Raw genomic sequence first — 18139 nt, 5'->3', positions numbered from 1 at the left:
GTTATTTATGTTTCCCACCATTTAAACCTTCCCTGATCTTCCACAAATATTTTAAGACCATAATTAGCCAAATAGGTCCAGCCGTTCTCGAGTTTTAGCGAGACTAACGAACAGCAATTCATTTATATATATATAGATTATAGATAGATAGATATAATGCAACGATTGTAGTTACTTAATCAAATTCCCCTTAAAATTTTGGGGGGTCAAGTCTTATTTAAGATTCTTCTTTGTGAAATAATATAAATTAATAACAATACAGGAAGTACAAACAAAAAAGAATTAATTGCCGCTTTATTAAATGACGTTTTTGTAAAGTATAAATATGTAACAATGATAACACAAAGATTTACGCATAATAAATTAATAACTGAATTAATTATGTTGTTACAAGGTATTTCTACATTATAATAAAGTATTTTATAAATGTATATGTATGTTATTACTGAAAATGTTTCTTTATCAAACAAATCTTTCGAAAAACTGATAATTGAGATGAAAATCTTTATGTTTTTTTTAATGCTTTTGATCCTTCATCTATATATGTATATAAAAGAAAGTCGTGTTTGTTACAACACTTATATATTATAACTCGAGATCGGCTGGACCGATGTTAGTTATGTCTTTTTTGATGGATTTTTCTCCACTCCGAATAGCAGAATAAGTAATAAAATATCGGATAAGTTATCGAATAACAATAAATAAATAAATAAATTTTACGAATGCACACGGCATGTGGTGACATTTGTTGACAAAACTACGCATCATTTTACGTCGAATTCGTGTCACTTCAAGAAATTCCGAACTTGAGGTAAATGAGGAGATGCATAACCAGGCTTTGATCTTGATCGAAAACATGTGTTACCTACCTCATCAAAAAATGTTGTAAAGCAGAAAGTGCTTTAACATGCAGTATCGCAATATTGGCGATAGAGAGAAGAGGCCTAATGTGTAAAACTGCCATTCTTCTTTTGCAATGGCAAGCAATAAAACATTTCTCTATTTGCAAAAAAAGTTATCACCTTAATGAAATCCTAAAATAAGTTTAACTAAAGTAACAACGATATTATTAAGGCGGAACGAAGTTAGCCGGGTCAGCTAGTTTGAAATAAAAATGGTTTAAGTAAGTTTGTCAAATTTCCAGACTAGTATGACGTTATAATTAACCTTTGCATAATTTTGAAATAACAAACAACACACCGTATTGTAATAATTAATTAAAAATGAAAGCAAAGTAGGGGAACTTTTGCTAAACAAACCGTAACAATATTTCTCGAATACTCCAATATAGAACCTCTATGCATAGTATCAACATAGTTCTTACATTATAATATATTCATAAAAAAATAAAAAAATTATCAATTATATATTATAAATATATAATAATAAGAGACGATGGCAAGCGGCCGGATGGAATGACTTTGATCCCTTGGAAAATGGGACGGGCTTTAGTATGGGATGCTACCTGTGTAGACACCTTTGCCACGTCTCACCTCCTTCGGACAAGCAAAAAAGCTGGCGCGGCCGCAGAGCAGGCAGAAAATAATAAACGGCACAAATATAAGAGTCTTTCCTCCAACTTCGATTTTGTTCCCTTTGGAGTAGAGACTCTTGGGCCGTGGGGTTCAAGTGCACAGGTGCTTATTAAAGATTTAAGTTGGCGCCTGGTAGATAGTACCGGTGACCCCAGAGCTGGCACTTTTCTCGCTCAACGAATAAGTCTCACAATACAGCAAGGAAATGCTGCCAGCGTTAAAGGTACACTGCCACAGGGACCAAACTTTTTAAATTTGTTTTGATTTTCATTTTATTTATTTTTATTATTACGTTATAGGTTAAGAAAATTGTTAATAGTGTATTTGTGTAAATAAACTATGAATAGATAAAAAAAAAACACTTACAAAATAAAAAATTATATATTTCTTTGTAGGTACAAACATTTCGTCACATATCCCCTACCTAAGGGATATGTGCGTCGGTGAAGGCTAAGGTTTAGTCTGTTGCTAGTAATCTTCTGATGCCTACTATTGATCTTCTAACCTAACCTACTGAATGCTGACTCCGACGCTATCGACATCTTTATATGTTCGCAGAGTCAGTTTACATTAGCGATGTTGTATATCTTATAGTGTATGTATTTTTGGGAATGAACAAATTTATCAGGGCCACTAAGAAAACATTGTATTAAAATAACACTTTAATTAAAATACGCATAACAAACAAACATTGGAAGGAATCAACAGTATCGGAAAACTCGCTCTGTACTTCTAGTTGGTTACTTCCGGTAGTACCAATCAGCAGCATAGGCATAAGGCAAGGTGTAAGGAAGCGATACAGCTGATCCAGTTAGGGCAACTGGCGCGTAATCCTGATAGCTTAGGGCTGAACCATAGGAGTATCTGTAGTCAGACACGGCCGTGTACGGTAGTGAGGACACGGGGAGTGAGTTGAGAGATGCGAAAGGTGCTCCTACAGGTGAAACCAAAGGTGATGAGGCAATGTATGCGGCTGATGGTGAAGTCAGTAAGCCATTGCTTATTACAACAGCTGGGTCGGCCGCTGCAGCAGAGAGCATAACGGCGAATGTTATCTGTGAAGTGATATATACGTAATTGGAAATAGTGCAAGATAATTTTTATAGTTATTTAATATAATTAAGTTAAAACTTTAAATAAAATCTGAATCATTACTTGAACAATATTTTTTGAGTGATTTTCTATGGGGATAAATGTTTTCCGTTACATTTATTGGGGAATACGATTTCTGTGTCTGTTTCAATTATAATTTTTTTAAATATTAAAAATCTTAGCTTATTTAGTTCATGATTATAATATTAAAGACATTTTTTATTCTAAAACAAGGTCTGCGTCAAACATGTATAAATTACGATAACGGCTAACAAGGTAAACAAACAAGCCCTTCAATTATACTAAGTTATACCGATATTACACTTCTGCATTATATAACCTGCCCTGCGATTCTGTAACTCACTTTTCGAACTCACACAGCGGTTTTCGCATCGGCGGTCGCTCTCAAATCAGTCGTGAAGCAGTTATTTTATGATTTGGCGTTCTGAAAAGGTAGGAGCTTGTAGTTTATTGTTTATCAGAATGCCAAATCATAAAATGACTGCTTCACGACTGATTTCAGAGCGACCGCCGATGCGAAAACCGCTGTGTGAGTTCAAAAAGTGAGTTACAGAATCGCAGGGCTGTTATGGTTAATTAATCACGATCGCCACTGTAAGTGATAGTAAATGACCGCTAAATATTATCAATGCATATTACTTACCAGTACAGAATTCATTGTAATTTCTTACTAGTCCTTGCCTCCTGCGATGGACAACTGAACACCATGAATTTTTTGGAGCTTATATATTTCGGCCCGGCTAAACAGTAACAAAATCATGAATAGATCAGTGTCTATTGGAGTTGCGATTTGAGTTGAATGCCCAAGGTCTTCCTGAATGGTTTTCCAGTAAACAAAAGAATGTATAATATAATATGGCTGAACTAAAGCATCTAAAATGATCTTTTCTTTAGCGACCTTGTCTCGCAGATGTCTAAAACTGTAGGAAGATTAGCTTAGATAGGATTGTTTAGTGACAGTATACGTGGGAATCAGACGCTCGTCTGGCATAAAGTAATTTTAATGATACATTCTGTTTAATAATCAATTATTTTTTAGTATTAAATTGTATTTAATTAGAAAAATACTTAACTCTTATGCCATTAATGTCTGTAACAATTATAAGCAAAAAATAAATATTGTTGTAGGAAACAGATTCATTGGGACAATTTAAAGAGTTGTTTCTGCACCATATCTTTGATAGATTTTATAGCACTTATGAAAAGTGTAGATAGGCAATTAAAGGCCTGGAATATTTTGCAAAAACTACTTTAATTTTACTTTGAAATTACGTAAAATTTCTTATTGAAGAATTATTATTTATATTGATTATTAATGTACAGTAAATCTCGAATCAATGTCGGAATGGTTTGTATATAATATATTGCTTGCATAAATGGATATAGGAAATCATTGACATTTGTAATATAATTAAAATATGATGGAAATTCTAATTATTTATAGTGCTAAATTCTTTCCATAAGTTATTCATAATCAACTTGAAGAAAAAACTGAAGAAGTAGGTTATTATTAATAAGATATGAAATTCTTTGTGTGTTTTTAAGCATTTCTCCTCCGTCCGTGGATCTGAATGGAAGTTTCATATGATTTAGAAAGGTTTTCGTAATCTATTTGATAGTTTCAGGATATGAGCTGAGTTTCTTGCCCGTTCTTCTCAGAACAAATCCTCCTGGTAGTTTTTCTAACGGATAGCGTAGTCTTGCTCTTTGACATTCATAAACATGCGCTAAGATGCATCAAAACTAAATAAACGTATTTTGATTGATATTTACTGAAATGTCATGGAAAATCTAAAGTCAGGTACCGCGATTCGTCGCTTATAATACGATTTATTAACCAATACGGATAAAAGGAACACATTCTTGGAATTTATTGGTATCACATTCCAAATTAATGCAAGTCTTTGATGTTTATCCAGTGTTATATATATACGTAGTGGTGCAATATTAATAAAAACTAATCTATATATATATATATATATATATATGTTATGTTGGTTTGTGTACGCTTCAAAAACTCAAAACGTTTTGCACCGATCGAGCTGAAATTTTAGCATGATATATCCGCATCAAGGATTGTTTTTATCCAGTTTTTTAACTTTTTTTTTGTTTTTTTTTTTTTATTATTTTTTGACAAGTATTGCAAATTAAACTTATATGAAATGTTTTCTTTGTTTTGTTTCTCATTCTTAACCATTCAATCACAATATGCCACAGCGAAGCGTGGCAGGGAACAGCTAGTTGACTATAATTGTAGTATTTTAAAGTACTCTTTTGTCTCTTTCTGTCAAATTTTATTTACGCTGTATAAATAAAAAAAAGAGTTCTTAAAACGATGCAAATATCTTGTTTTTTTATGAATCTGGGGTATTTGAATGAATACCAACTATAATATCACCTAAAAATATACAGTAAAACCCACTTAATACTGTAGCTACCTATTACATAGATATCAACGTACTGTATTCATTTCTAAGGTAAGTGATACACTATATAATATGTCAAGCTCATATTCCTACATGGATCCAAGTAATAAAATAAATAAGAAACAATAAAATTGGCGTAATAATTTAATTAGCCTTATTCAAATATAAACATCGTTGGTCCAAAGTCGAGTCATCAGAAGATCAGTAGTAGTAAGAGTATGGTGCAGCGTAGGGGTAGGCGGAGTAGGCGGAGTAGGCTACTGGGGAATACGCTGAGTAGGCAGAATAGGCTACTGGTGCGGTGTAGGCAGCGGCAACTGGTGCAGTGTAAGCAGCAGCTATGGGAGCTGTGTACACCAAGGGCTTGGCTGCAGCGAAAGCCAACAGGGCGAGGAAGACCACCTGAAATTGAAATACCACATTACTAACGAAAAGGACTAGGCTCATTATTCTTAGCTATTTCGATTTTTATATCCTGTTCCTATTTGATATCACTGGCATATTATAATGAGTTGGTTCGATTCCCGAGAAACCAATAATTGTTTCGAGTTTGTATATATAAAAGATCAATATAAACTGATTCGGGCTCATACACACATACATTGGTAGGTACTTTTGATTAAAAACATACGCAAAATGATTCGATATATTAAATATCTAACCGATAAATCATTGTTATTTAACTGTTCTAAATAAATATTCCGTCAAACAGACGTGATATTTTACAAACAATTTTAATTACGCCAAATATTTATTGGTTAATTACCTCACTTTGATTTTTAGCTTTTAGGCGTTTTAGCTTATCCTACACCAAATGTTTAGATGACCGCATTATAGACCAAATAGTCAACGTTCATTGTGCATTAATCTATGGGTTTATAGCCATTAGAAGGATTATCAGTTTGCTGTTAATATGCATAAGTTAGCTGTAAGCCGCTAGTAGATTTAGATGGCTTAAAAAAAATCCGTGAATTTATATTAAGTTTTGTGCTCAATTTTTTGATGTTATATAGAAAAATTCATGGCCGTAGAATTGTTTAAAATATATTTGACATATCTACAGAATTATCAAAAGTATTGTTAATAACAATAATAAGTTTCTTTTTCTCTGTTTAATCGAAACACCAATATCAAACAATTAATAATGATTGTGATTGAAATTGTTATTAATAATTGAACTTTTTAACTCCATAATTTATAAATTTCTATAAATTATGGAAAGATTATGTATAGAACGATCCAGCATTGTACAAAATTTGCGCAGACATTTAAACCATTTAAACACTAATTAACCATTTTTTAAAATCAAATTAATACTACTGAAAAAACATTTAAAAACCGGATCAATTACTTCGATATATATTAAGAATTAAGAATAATATAAATATATTCCACTTACGTATTTGAACATTTTGATTTGTTTAGTTTAATTGTTCACTGAACACTGACTACCTGCTGTTTCATCCAACTAATATATACAGGACAATGATGACACCCGATTCTTGGCTGTACATCGCAAGGACATACTATCGGGACATATACGCGGTTGGAATATACTTACACTGCATCATTGTCTTCTTATATAGGATGTTATTCAAAATCATAGATGTTTTAGAGAAGAGAAAATACCTTATTGAGGCATCCGACAAATTAGGTCACCTATATGGATCATTGTTATTTCAAAGACAAGCAGGTGCCTTCAGCCTTCTATGACAAAGGCTTCGCCTTTTTAGGTGTAATGGTGGCTGTACACACTCGTCGAGACACCCCGAGACAGGCCGAGTGCGAGAGTGTAGAGTAGAGCTCTCGTCTCGCCTCGCTTCCTCGCAGTTGGTCTCGCCTCTCTCGGTCGCCTGTCGGTTTTTTGCGCACGAGTCAAAGGGTCTCGCGAGTAAAACGAGAGCGACCTGCCCTGCGATTCTGTAACTCACTTCACGAACTCACACAGCGGTTTTCGCATCGGCGGTCGCTCTCAAATCAGTAGTGAAGCAGTCATTTTATGATTTGGCATTCTGAAAAGGTGGGAGCTTGTTCTTTATTGTTTATCAATTAAGTGAGTTACAGAATCGCAGGGCAGTACACACTCGTTCAATCATTAAATTTTGGATAATATTAAAACTTTATGATCCTAATTACCAATTTCTGTTGCGGTGTATAGTGACCATCTTCTTCTTCGCCATGGCTTCGTATTTTTTTTAATGGTTAACGTGAAGAAAATTATAATAACTCATTGCACAAAGACAAACAGCAGCAGCGGTTGCCACGTCCATTATCAACGGTGTTTTAAATACAATTAACGTAACGAGTGTGTACAGGCTGCGCTCTTCTCTCGGTCCTCTCGGTCGAGACTCTCGGCGAGAAGCTCTCGCCGAGTGTGTACAGCCACCATAAAGCATGCCAGTTTCCTCACGATGTTTACACCGTACGAGCGAGGGATACGGACAGACGGGGATCAAACCACATTATGAAGCCACTAGGCCAACACTGCTTAGGTTAAATAAGGTCACTATATGATAATAATAAAACAGTTAATTAGGACTTCATGGAGGTAAATAAAGCTGTTTAATAATTATAGACACAGTCCCAATACAATCAAATGGATGTTGGTGAATCACTACAAAGATCACCTACTTGCCTATTAGATTACCGAATGATCATGAAACAGATACAGAAATCTGAGGCCCAGACCTAAAAAGGTTGTAGTGCCATTGATTTATTTACTTTTTATTCGTTCAGCATACTCATTAATTTTTTAAAAGAAAATTTCAATACATGTTTCATTACTAATAAGTTCTGAACTAAATATGCAACGAACGTTTTCTCAAGCTTTAATGTTGGATTATTTAATTTACTGTTGTCATATGTCTTTCGCACCTTTCGTATAGGTAATTTATCTAAAAGTTATACATATATTGAACAGCCTGTAGAATTTCTAATCTTACTATAAGGATCCGTATAGAACATTCGATGTGTACGTGGTCGCATTCAAATTAAATGTACATCCTTAACCGATGACGGACACGAGGACACAAAATAAGACCTTGAACTTGATTTTATTGTTTACATAACATTAAGATTTTTTTAACTTATGTAAAAAAAATATAACGTGTTTTGTTGTTGTGAATCTTTTTATTTAAAAAAAAATAGGATTGGAACCACGAGTACTATTTAAAATAAGGCTGTTACACTTTTAGACGTGTTATTGTAACGAACTTAAACATTTTTGTAGTATAGTGCTTTTCATGAAAGAAGTCCCGCGGTGATTTTTGGAACTAAATTTGACAGGTCGGCAATGTTGTCATTCGTCGAACTCATCAAGTTCGTTTGTTGTGGTAGATTTTTGTGAATTTTTAACTAGCTTAGTGCATTTTAAAGATTGATTACAATGCCAAAAGTTGTAAAAAGTTCGGCTCGAGAAATGATATTAAAGGTGAAAGAGTTCTGTGAAGCGGAACATAAGAATCACGGTGTTTTAATACCACTAAACAATGTTCGGAAGAGAGTTGCCGCCATAACAGGTGCTTTTTAGAGTTGCCATTTAATAATTTTTTGCTGTATTGATGGGACTTTTATGATATAAATTCGTTTTTGCGACAAAATTGAGTAAATACATAACGTGATGAAACTAGGTAACTGAAATTAAAACATATATTACATAAGCATTATAAACTTAAAGTTACTATTATTTTTAATTGTTCATAATTTAATTGCAGGTGTGTCAGAGAAAACTGTAACAAGAATTACAAACGAAGGTATAACAGCGGCGTATACTTCGAAAAAAAATTGTAACCCAACAATAAATTATGCAATAAAACTCTGAATAAAAAATTGTATTGCTTTTTTTTCATCTTTTCTCTGTAAGTAGGTAGAACACCGCTAATATAAGTAAATAAAAATATACTTTTTACATAACAGAAATATTGTTTGTTTCATCGAAGTATGCAGAAAATAATATTATTTGATAAATTACATCATAAATGGCAACATTACGTCATGCGATTGCAGCGCCGCGTCTGGGGGACTTCTTTCATGAAAAGGACTATACCTATAAATTCTAATCTAAATCTCAGTAAAAAAATCAGTAGTAGGTATTATTGTAGACAGTCCACGCTCGGCATTGGATTAAATTATGTGTGAAGCTGGCCAGTGAAGTGTAGGTTGAGACACGAACATGATACATTGATTATTTTTCTTTGGAGTCGGTTAAAAACTAGTTTCAATAATCATTGAATATATCTTATTTATAAATTAATATTCTCTTTGCTATTGAATCCAAACCCCTTACGAATAAATGATAGCCATTAAATGTATAATAATCTAAAATGTATATTGAATAAACTCTGAAAGCTTAAAATTAAGAACCTACATTTAAAGCGTCTTGAGTTTCATAGACTTCATAACAAATTACGTAATGTCAACTGCTTTGAAAAGTGATTCCAAAGTCCTTTGACGCAATTGAAATGTGAGACTAAATGAGATAATACAGCCTTAGCTTATAAACTTAAGAAATCCTATATCAGTCGAGTACCTATTTTAGAAATCAATTTAACAACAAGAATTAATTCCAATGCAATCTCAATATTTTTCAACTAATGCGTTTTATTTGCTATTGTAAAAGCTTGAGGCAATGCCATTAATTTGTATAGTAATTAGTGCCATTAGTTTGTTTTAGTACACTCACACACGCACACGCACTCACACTGACCCGTACACTCACACACACACACTCACAAATGCTTTAACTGTTTACTATTTTTTTTTTTTTTTATATATATATTTTTTATATATTTTTATAAATTATTTATTTTCGTTCGTTTTTAAAGACTTGTATTAGCAATACTTTTTGCAACACTATGTTCAAGAGGGTACTGGTGACTTGTAATAACAGGTTTTCCCAACCTTTTTCAAGCACCAGTCTCTCAGTATAATACATAGCTTTAAGCTTATTGTCAAGTTTATTATTATTATTATTAATTAAATTAAATTTAAAAAAAAAATTATATTGTGTTATTAATGTAGAAATGGTTTATACTTTTGAAGTAGTATAATTTTTTTGAATAGAACAATTCCGGTTGATTATTTAGTAAAAGATGCCAAGTCCAAGTTATACTCTATCTCTCTTATCATAAGATACTGATCTTCAAAGCTTTTTACTTTACGTCTCGATAATTGATATTCCGTAGATCAAAGGGTTGGGTATTTTAGGTTGCTAACGAAGCAATGTCCCCTTAAATGTCACATTAACTATGCTTAAATGAGTTATCGGGCCATCTCGATTGTGGGGAACACCAATGACGTCACCTTCAAAGTAGCCAACTTCGAAACAATATATGATGTCATTAATTCCATATTTAAAGCTATTGTGATATTCAGTGCGCAGGATGTGTCATTTATTATATAGCATGAATAACAAATTCGTATGTGGTTCATTCAAATTACAGACATAGACAACTTGATTAATAATAGACGTATAACAATTCTATTTGAAAAAATTTAATGCTAGTGTAAGATATTGCTTTATTATCTATTCAAACTATTTCTTGTAGGCGGATATTAAACAGAAACATTATTTAAAGCTTAGAGTTTGATTTAACGGGTTTTATAGGTCAAGATCAAAACAAAATATTTAGCTAATATCTTTAATCATGTCTAATCGTCGTTTATTTTTTTAGGACTCATTTCAGGAGGACGGGTGCTCTGTATGCAGCAAGAGGAGCAGTGTAAGCAGAAGCATAGGCAGGATAGGCAGCGGCTACTGGAGCGGTGTAGGCGGCAGCAACTGGTGAAGCGTAGGCTGCGGCTACCGGTGCGGTATAAGCTGATACACGGGCAGGGTATGCAGCCGCAACGGGGGCAGTGTATGCAGCTGCAACGGGGGCGGTGTAAGCAGCTCCTAAGGGTGCAGTGTAGGCGGCCGCAACGGGAGCACTGTACGCAGTATAGGCTGCCGCAAAGGGAGCGGTGTAGGCTGCTGCTACGGGGGCTGCTACCACGGGAGCGGGGTAAGCCACAGAGTGAATGCCGGGCTTAGCTGCTGCGACAGCGAGCAGGGTTACGAAGATAATCTATAAGAGTAAAATTGTTCTTAGAATATTGTTTTAATTAACAAAATATACATATAGCTTTCTACTTACTTGCTTGAACATTTTTTTTTGTTTGTCTTCGTCTAGTGAAGTCAAGTGAATGATACTGGAATACAATAGCCTACAGTTTAAATAGCCAGAATAAGAAATACATTATTATTAGCATGCTCTTGGTTTGGTGGTTTGCTAACTGAACTACTGCTACACATTCAAGAAAGGATCTTGGATGGTTTTATTCGAAACTACTCGCAAAGTAATCGTTTAACTATTGCGTTATTACTGTATTGTTGGCATGTAAGTATGGTTTTTATGGGGGCGATATGATTTTATTAAAATCGACTTGATTCTACATTAGTATATTATTATTATAAGGTGACTATATCTGTAGTAAGCTATAGATATATGTAATAAAAGTCTTAAAAAATATATTATTGTCAATACTTGATACGTAATTTAGCATTGTAATATATTTAATATGTCGTTAACACTGCAAATCTAGCTAGATTAAAGGTTATATTTTTTTAATGATACAAAGTGCTTTACTTTTTTAGTCGCTTAGGTAACAGATAAGGCAATGGAAATATGAACTACGAAAGAATTAAATAAACCCTAAAAAACGTTTAAACGGAATCTGAAAATCGACATGTGTATTTTTAACTAATTAATGCTATATTTAATTTATAAGATGTGCCCTTTAGATTACGATATTTTGGTAGGAAAAACATTGTCGACCAGTTTTTAGAATTGATTTTCAATTTAAGTTACAATATTTAAAGCTACACAACTTTTCGTATTACACTATGGTTTAAATAGTCCAACTAAAAATTCAAAGCTCGATTATGTTGCGTCAGGGGTCACACCGTGCGTGCACCGCGTACGACGTTACTAGTTGCACACATGGAGGTCAATGTGCCGATTTAATGTAGAGCCAAGGGTTTTGATATCCTTGTGATATAAACGAAACGCCTTTTTTTTAAAGAAGTTAAAACAAGTTCTATTATTGTTATTTGCGCAAATGTTAGTTTAAGAAGTTTTATTGTATAGTATTTGTCTCAAGTTTAAATGTTATGAACTACTCGTTGATTGCTCGTCGTATGAAAACGAACTAGAACTGGTTTATGCTAAAATATATAAAAAATAAAACTTTATCATCGACAATTCAATTATATTTTTTAATAAAAGTTAATAAAACAATTTTATAATTGTATAATCCAAATTTATAGGTATCTTCGATTGATCCATTTTATTAGGTTACTGCATAAATTAAAATAAATCAAAAGAAATTGATATTTAAGCCTCAAGTAGCTGAATATTTTGTCCTTTTATTTCTAATGTTGGAAATAAAAGAGAAAGAAAGCAAATAATTTACCAATATAAAATTTTACCGTAACTATAAATTTCGAATAGATTAGTTCAGATTTCATTACATACCCATTGACTTAGAGTAGACCCTTGCCTGCGCAAGAATCGTATGCTTCTACTACATCGTAGCTTTGGCCTTCAAGACGTCTACTATAAAGAGGTGGAGTAGTCGATCTAAAATCATTCGAGTATCAAACTTCAATATCACTTCACCAAAATGTTCAAACTGGTAATTAATCTAAACCTTATGATTAAATTTAAAGTCTGCGAGCATTGAGATGTATTGCTTCAAGACGGCTCGCTAATTAGTTATTTACTAAACAATATTTAATTTTATAAATCAGTAATTTTTTTGCCTATTCAATTTTTGTTTTATTTATTTATTATTTTTACATATTTATTTAATAAATTTATATAATAATAATTTATTTTACAGTTCGTATTCGTCTGCTTCCTGGCCTTCGCTGCCGCCAAGCCCAGCGTGTTTCCAGTGGCATACACAGCAGCAGCGTACACCGCTCCGGTGGCAGCAGCGTACACAGCTCCCGTAGCTTACTCGGCTTACACCGCGCCGGTTGCCTACTCCGCTTATTCCGCCTACGGCTACGCTTCTCCCTACGCTTCCCCGTACGCCGCTGCCTACTACCTTCGCTGAAAGGACATGACATAGGACCGATTGAAATGATTAGCCTTAATGATGAATAAATGATGTTCATGATACATTTATCTTATATTATTATTTTACCTTATATTTATTAGTTACTACTTTGATTTTGGTTATTCTTTTAAATTAACTTCTTCAGTAATAAGAAATTATAATAAATCAGTTATAATACATAAATATTATACAGCTCTGCAATTTGTTATAAAAATAAAACAGAGAGTGTTCGGATGCGTTGTTAGCATTAATACCGGCAGCTGATTTTGATCATCGGTCGTGGAAGCAGAATACGAAATTTCACCCACCATAAATAATATCCTACAACTGAGCGTGTTTTAAGGCACTTTTATACAGCAGGCCGCCGGTTTGTCTAACCAGCTGATCACTGAAGTATTTTTAAATCAATTCGACCTAGGATACTTCAAGATATGTGTGTACCTCCTAAACAATTCCTCAAAGGCCGACAACGCACTTGCGAGTCTAAGTATCGATGGGTTATGACGGTATCACTTAACGTCAGATGAGGCTCGGGAATGCAATCGCGATCGTCAATTCGAGATCTCGTGGGATTAATTGCCTAGGTGAGGCTCGAGCCTGTTTGCCCCCTATTCTATTTAAAAAAACAAAGCAAATTATTGGCGATTGGGTCCCATGCTAATGTATGAAAGTGTTATGCAGCTTTGCCGAAAAGCTCGCTCCATGAATAAGTATGAACTAACATAATATTTATTTTCTATTGTGACTTATTTTTGATCGAAACTCAATAGTTTTGACAAAAAGCGTGTTGGTTTTGTCAAAACAGTGCAGCTTTGACAAAACCAACACGCTTTTTGTCAAAACTATTGAGTTTCGATCAAAAATAAGTCACAATAGAAAATAAATATTATGTTAGTTCATACTTATTCATGGAGCGAGCTTTTCGGCAAGAAAGCATTTTAAAGCTAAGAAATAATGATGTAACAATAATAATGTAAATTCTTTAGTCTATTCTCTAGTTCTTTATAATTAATTATTGATTTAATAACCGCTAATCGTATTTTTTGAATTGACACTTAATTGATCCAACCAGCCCTGTGAGTTACAGAATCGCAGGGCTGAGTTAGTTTTGATTTCGGAGTGAAAACTTTAATCCTAGAGTTTCAATACCAATTCAAGAATTTAGATTTTTAGCAAGTTTTAATATATGTCTATGTTTTTTTAAATCAATACAAAATCCTTCTTTTCGCCCGATATTAATTAAGGTTTAAGGAATTTTGTACGTGCGAATGTGCTGTTTCAACTCACAGTTAAAGAAAAATAACACGTCTGACACCATAATCTATCGTCCAAGAAGTCTGACCAAGCATTGCAGCATTACTGATTATAACAAATTAAAAAATACCTAAAAATTTAAACAGGGCGATAATGTTTTATCCCAAAGTGATAACAACGAAGTAGAATTTTAAAACAAAACGTAAATAAATAGCGTACTTAATGTGTTTATGTCGGACGTGTTGTGTAGAAATTTGTTATTTCTAAAGTCAAAATTAACTTATTCGGTAGCTCTGGGCGAAATTTACCTAAATAGGGATGATATATTTTTATAACATTCTCATGTTGATTTTACTATAAAACATACTTAAGTAAACCAACCGTTACTTCATTTTTTCCCGAAAATAACAAGTACAAACAAATTTTAAAATTCTCAATCCCCAAACCATAGCATCAGACTATCCGGTTTTGTCCTGGCAAAATAGCCAAGCTATGAAATACTATTTGTATAATATGTGTAATATCTGTCTAGTGTATACGTGTTTATTCAATTTATAGAATACTACGGTTTAATGGATCTTACAGTGAAAATTATTAACTTTTACCAATCGTTATTGATTAACAAAAAAGCTTCATTACGTAAGGAATATAATTTTATTAAAATAACCTTCTCTTGTGAAAATAATTTATTTATTGTTCAAACTAATCAATCCATCAATCAATAATATATGTCTTTCAGCGCACATAGTAAGCAGCGGCGTATGGAGAAGCGTATCCATAAGTAGAATAAGCCGAGTAAGCGACAGGAGCGGTATAGGCCGAGTACGCTACGGGGGCTGTGTACGCCGCTGCGACGGGAGCGGTGTACGCTGCTGCTGTGTATGCCACGGGAAACACGCTGGGCTTAGCGGCAGCGAAGGCCAGGAAGCAGGCGAATACAAACTGTAAATAAACAAAATACGTTAATTTCCTTAAAAAATCAGTAACAATTTGTATATTATATACTTAAATTACATAAATTCTGTATTAACTAAGATTTCACAAACCGCCTTTTAACGTATAGTATCATAATAGGATTTTTATTCTTCGATTAGGTACTGAATTTAATTCTTTATTTCAATTTAATTAAATAAAGAAGAAAATAGAAAGATTATTTAATTAAAAATATACATACCAGTTTGAACATTTTGATTGTGTTATCAAGTTGCTGCTACAGAGCTGAATGATATCAAATGAGTCTTCAAACCTAATTATATACATACCTAGAAGGCCAATCGCGCTCTGAAGCTAACACTGATTTATCATGAGAATCACGTAAGGGTAAAAGGAAAAGTCGAAGTCTTAATAGTAAAAACAAATACTGTATTAAATACGATTTCACGGCCTGCACCCTTAAACAACGACATGTTAAATCGAATAAATCGAGTAGCAATAAATAATTGTATGACTACTAGTTTATTGGAATGTTTGGAATGTCAGTCGGCTAAAAGAGAGACAATGCAAGTATCTGACTTAATGCAACCCAGTCAGGTAGTTGCAGTGTCTCATATTTTATGTTCTATGTATTTGTAATTAGATTTTTAAATTTGTATTATTCTGTTTTTAAAGAATTTTTTTTTTATTATAATTGTTAACAGTTTTTGTATTTTTCAGTGTAAATTAGCTGTCACTCCAAAATAGTATGGGTTCACTGAAAATCAGTGTTGCTGGTGACAGCAACAAAAGCTGAGTTAGGCCCATATTTGATTGAAGTGATCGTGTTTGAATTTGTTTTGCGTATATATATGCGTATGTGCTTTAATCAAATAAATGTTTTTCTTTCTTTATTGTAGAAATATAAAATAAATTGTATGAAAAATATATACGTTCTTACTATTGAAATACTATATTTTCGTATCAATGTTTGTGACAGAACTTCGAAAATTTTTTTCGCTACTTGTGCTTACGTGGTGTATATAAAAAAAATTGTCCTAAACCAGTAAAAGGCAAATTATGATTAAGCCATTATCGCACATATAAAATAATTTTATTCGTTTTACAAAAGATATACATATAGGTATATGTAGTTACAAAAAATACGCAACGATATAGTAAACCTTCTCGATCAGGTTTTTGCAAGTTTAGAAGTGCAGAAATCTCTTGAAATCGTGTGAAACCCAATAAATTTTTCCATATGCGCCATTACTTGTTCAGACGAAAAACTGCACTTTTGAGACCTAAATGGATCATTGACACAAAGTACAGGAGCCTGTTATCGTTATATTTGGTTCTATCTCTATCTATATAGAGTCCCAACATTGCGGCATTACTAATTTTTACATAAAACAGTTTACTCCTACTGGTCCATTAGACCACAGGGGCTAGGAGTTAAAACGGCGATAGGTCTTTTCGTTTCGACGTCTTAATGCACTAGACGTGAAGGCTATGGGTTCTCGGGCAAATTTTGGAATTTAAAACCTAGAAGTGTTAGACACACTTTATAAATCTTTTATCCCCTAGTATAGTAAAAATAAAGCAAGACCAGTTGTATGGAACACTGTAATATTAAGTAAAATTAACATTGGCGTTCATCCATCCTTTCATTTTAAAGCCATCATTAGCCATTGCAGTGAGACGTTAATGAAAAGCAGTATTAAAAATTAACAACAATACATTTTAAAAGTTCAACGAAACTCCACCTGAAATATTTTAAGGTTAGACATATTCACTAAACGGCAAAGAATGGTACAAAGTGCGTATCGTGAAAAAACCCCATTTATATCAATTTGCGTAGCAAATGTATCTATTAAAGTCAGACTATTTATTATAAAGGAAAAATTCTTTAGAAAGGTCGATCAACCTTTTGGATTTCGCCGAAAATATTCAACAATACTTGCCCATAATGATGCCACATAGCTGATAATTTATTTTAAAGTTGAGGTTATATAGTGATGAAATTTCCTAAGCTTACTTACAATCTTTTTTTATTTTGTAGATGTTTTTTTTTTTAACTTTAGACCTAGAATACCTAGAATACAAGTTCTGTAATGGTTTCTTGAAGTCAAGAATTATTATTAATTTCTTATAAGTGAAAAAAAAATTGTTGCAGGAGGTAATGTGGTGAGGCGAATATTTTATCAAATCAAATCCAGAAATGCTTTTAAACCATATTTATTTATGTAATATCACAGGTTGGGCTTTTATAAATCAACGACGAAGGTAGTAGGAGTAGGGAGAAGCGTATGGGTAGGCGGAGTAAGCTGCGTAAGGTGCGGAGTAAGCGGCGACGGGAGCGGAGTAAGCAGAGTACGCGCTGTAAGCCACGGGCGCGGTGTAGGCTGCTGCTACGGGCGCTGTGTACGCTGCCGCTACTGGAGCGGTGTACGCTAATGGCACTACTGATGGCTTGGCGGCGGCGAGAGCCATGAAGCAGGCGAATACGAACTGTAAAATAAAATAATAATTTTAATGACATATAAATCTGCGAAGCTATTTTGCTAACTCGATACTGTGATACACAAACAATTCTCCTAGCACTATCTCTCCAGTTTTGTCAGTTGATTTTTTTTGTATTAAAAATATATTCAATAATTACATAAAGAGTCAACTTACCAGCTTGAACATTTTGTTAAGTTTGATTTAATTGAGTAATGTAAAGAAGGACAATCGACTTGCGTGTGATACAGTGTTTGCACACATCACAGTTTTTATACTTTACCGCTATGAAGA

At 33.4% G+C, this 18139-nt stretch overlaps 2 protein-coding genes and 2 long non-coding RNA genes across 4 annotated transcripts; all 4 read right to left on the bottom strand.

Moving 5' to 3' along the window:
* Positions 1 to 2184: 2184 nt before the first annotated feature.
* Positions 2185 to 3911, bottom strand: LOC125048946. Its single transcript, XR_007116915.1, has 2 exons — positions 3292 to 3911; positions 2185 to 2590 (listed from the first exon to the last, which is right to left on the bottom strand). It is a non-coding gene; the product is annotated as an uncharacterized LOC125048946 (long non-coding RNA).
* A 6788-nt stretch (positions 3912 to 10699) lies between these two features.
* Positions 10700 to 11396, bottom strand: LOC125049001 (pupal cuticle protein C1B). The gene is made up of 2 exons (XM_047647998.1): positions 11209 to 11396; positions 10700 to 11139 (listed from the first exon to the last, which is right to left on the bottom strand). Exons 1-2 carry the CDS (start codon positions 11218 to 11220, stop codon positions 10750 to 10752), a joined length of 402 nt encoding a protein of 133 aa, XP_047503954.1. The 5' UTR covers positions 11221 to 11396; the 3' UTR covers positions 10700 to 10749.
* Positions 11397 to 15102: 3706 nt separating this feature from the next.
* On the bottom strand, positions 15103 to 15819 carry LOC125049003. Its single transcript, XR_007116924.1, has 2 exons — positions 15606 to 15819; positions 15103 to 15373 (listed from the first exon to the last, which is right to left on the bottom strand). It is a non-coding gene; the product is annotated as an uncharacterized LOC125049003 (long non-coding RNA).
* Positions 15820 to 17565: 1746 nt separating this feature from the next.
* Positions 17566 to 18139, bottom strand: LOC125049002 (vitelline membrane protein Vm26Ab-like). The gene is made up of 2 exons (XM_047647999.1): positions 18023 to 18139; positions 17566 to 17854 (listed from the first exon to the last, which is right to left on the bottom strand). Exons 1-2 carry the CDS (start codon positions 18032 to 18034, stop codon positions 17618 to 17620), a joined length of 249 nt encoding a protein of 82 aa, XP_047503955.1. The 5' UTR covers positions 18035 to 18139; the 3' UTR covers positions 17566 to 17617.

The sequence above is a fragment of the Pieris napi genome, chromosome 4 (genome assembly GCF_905475465.1).
Source record: "Pieris napi chromosome 4, ilPieNapi1.2, whole genome shotgun sequence".
Lineage (NCBI taxonomy): Eukaryota > Metazoa > Arthropoda > Insecta > Lepidoptera > Pieridae > Pieris > Pieris napi.
This window is presented reverse-complemented; position numbering and strand designations above follow the sequence as displayed.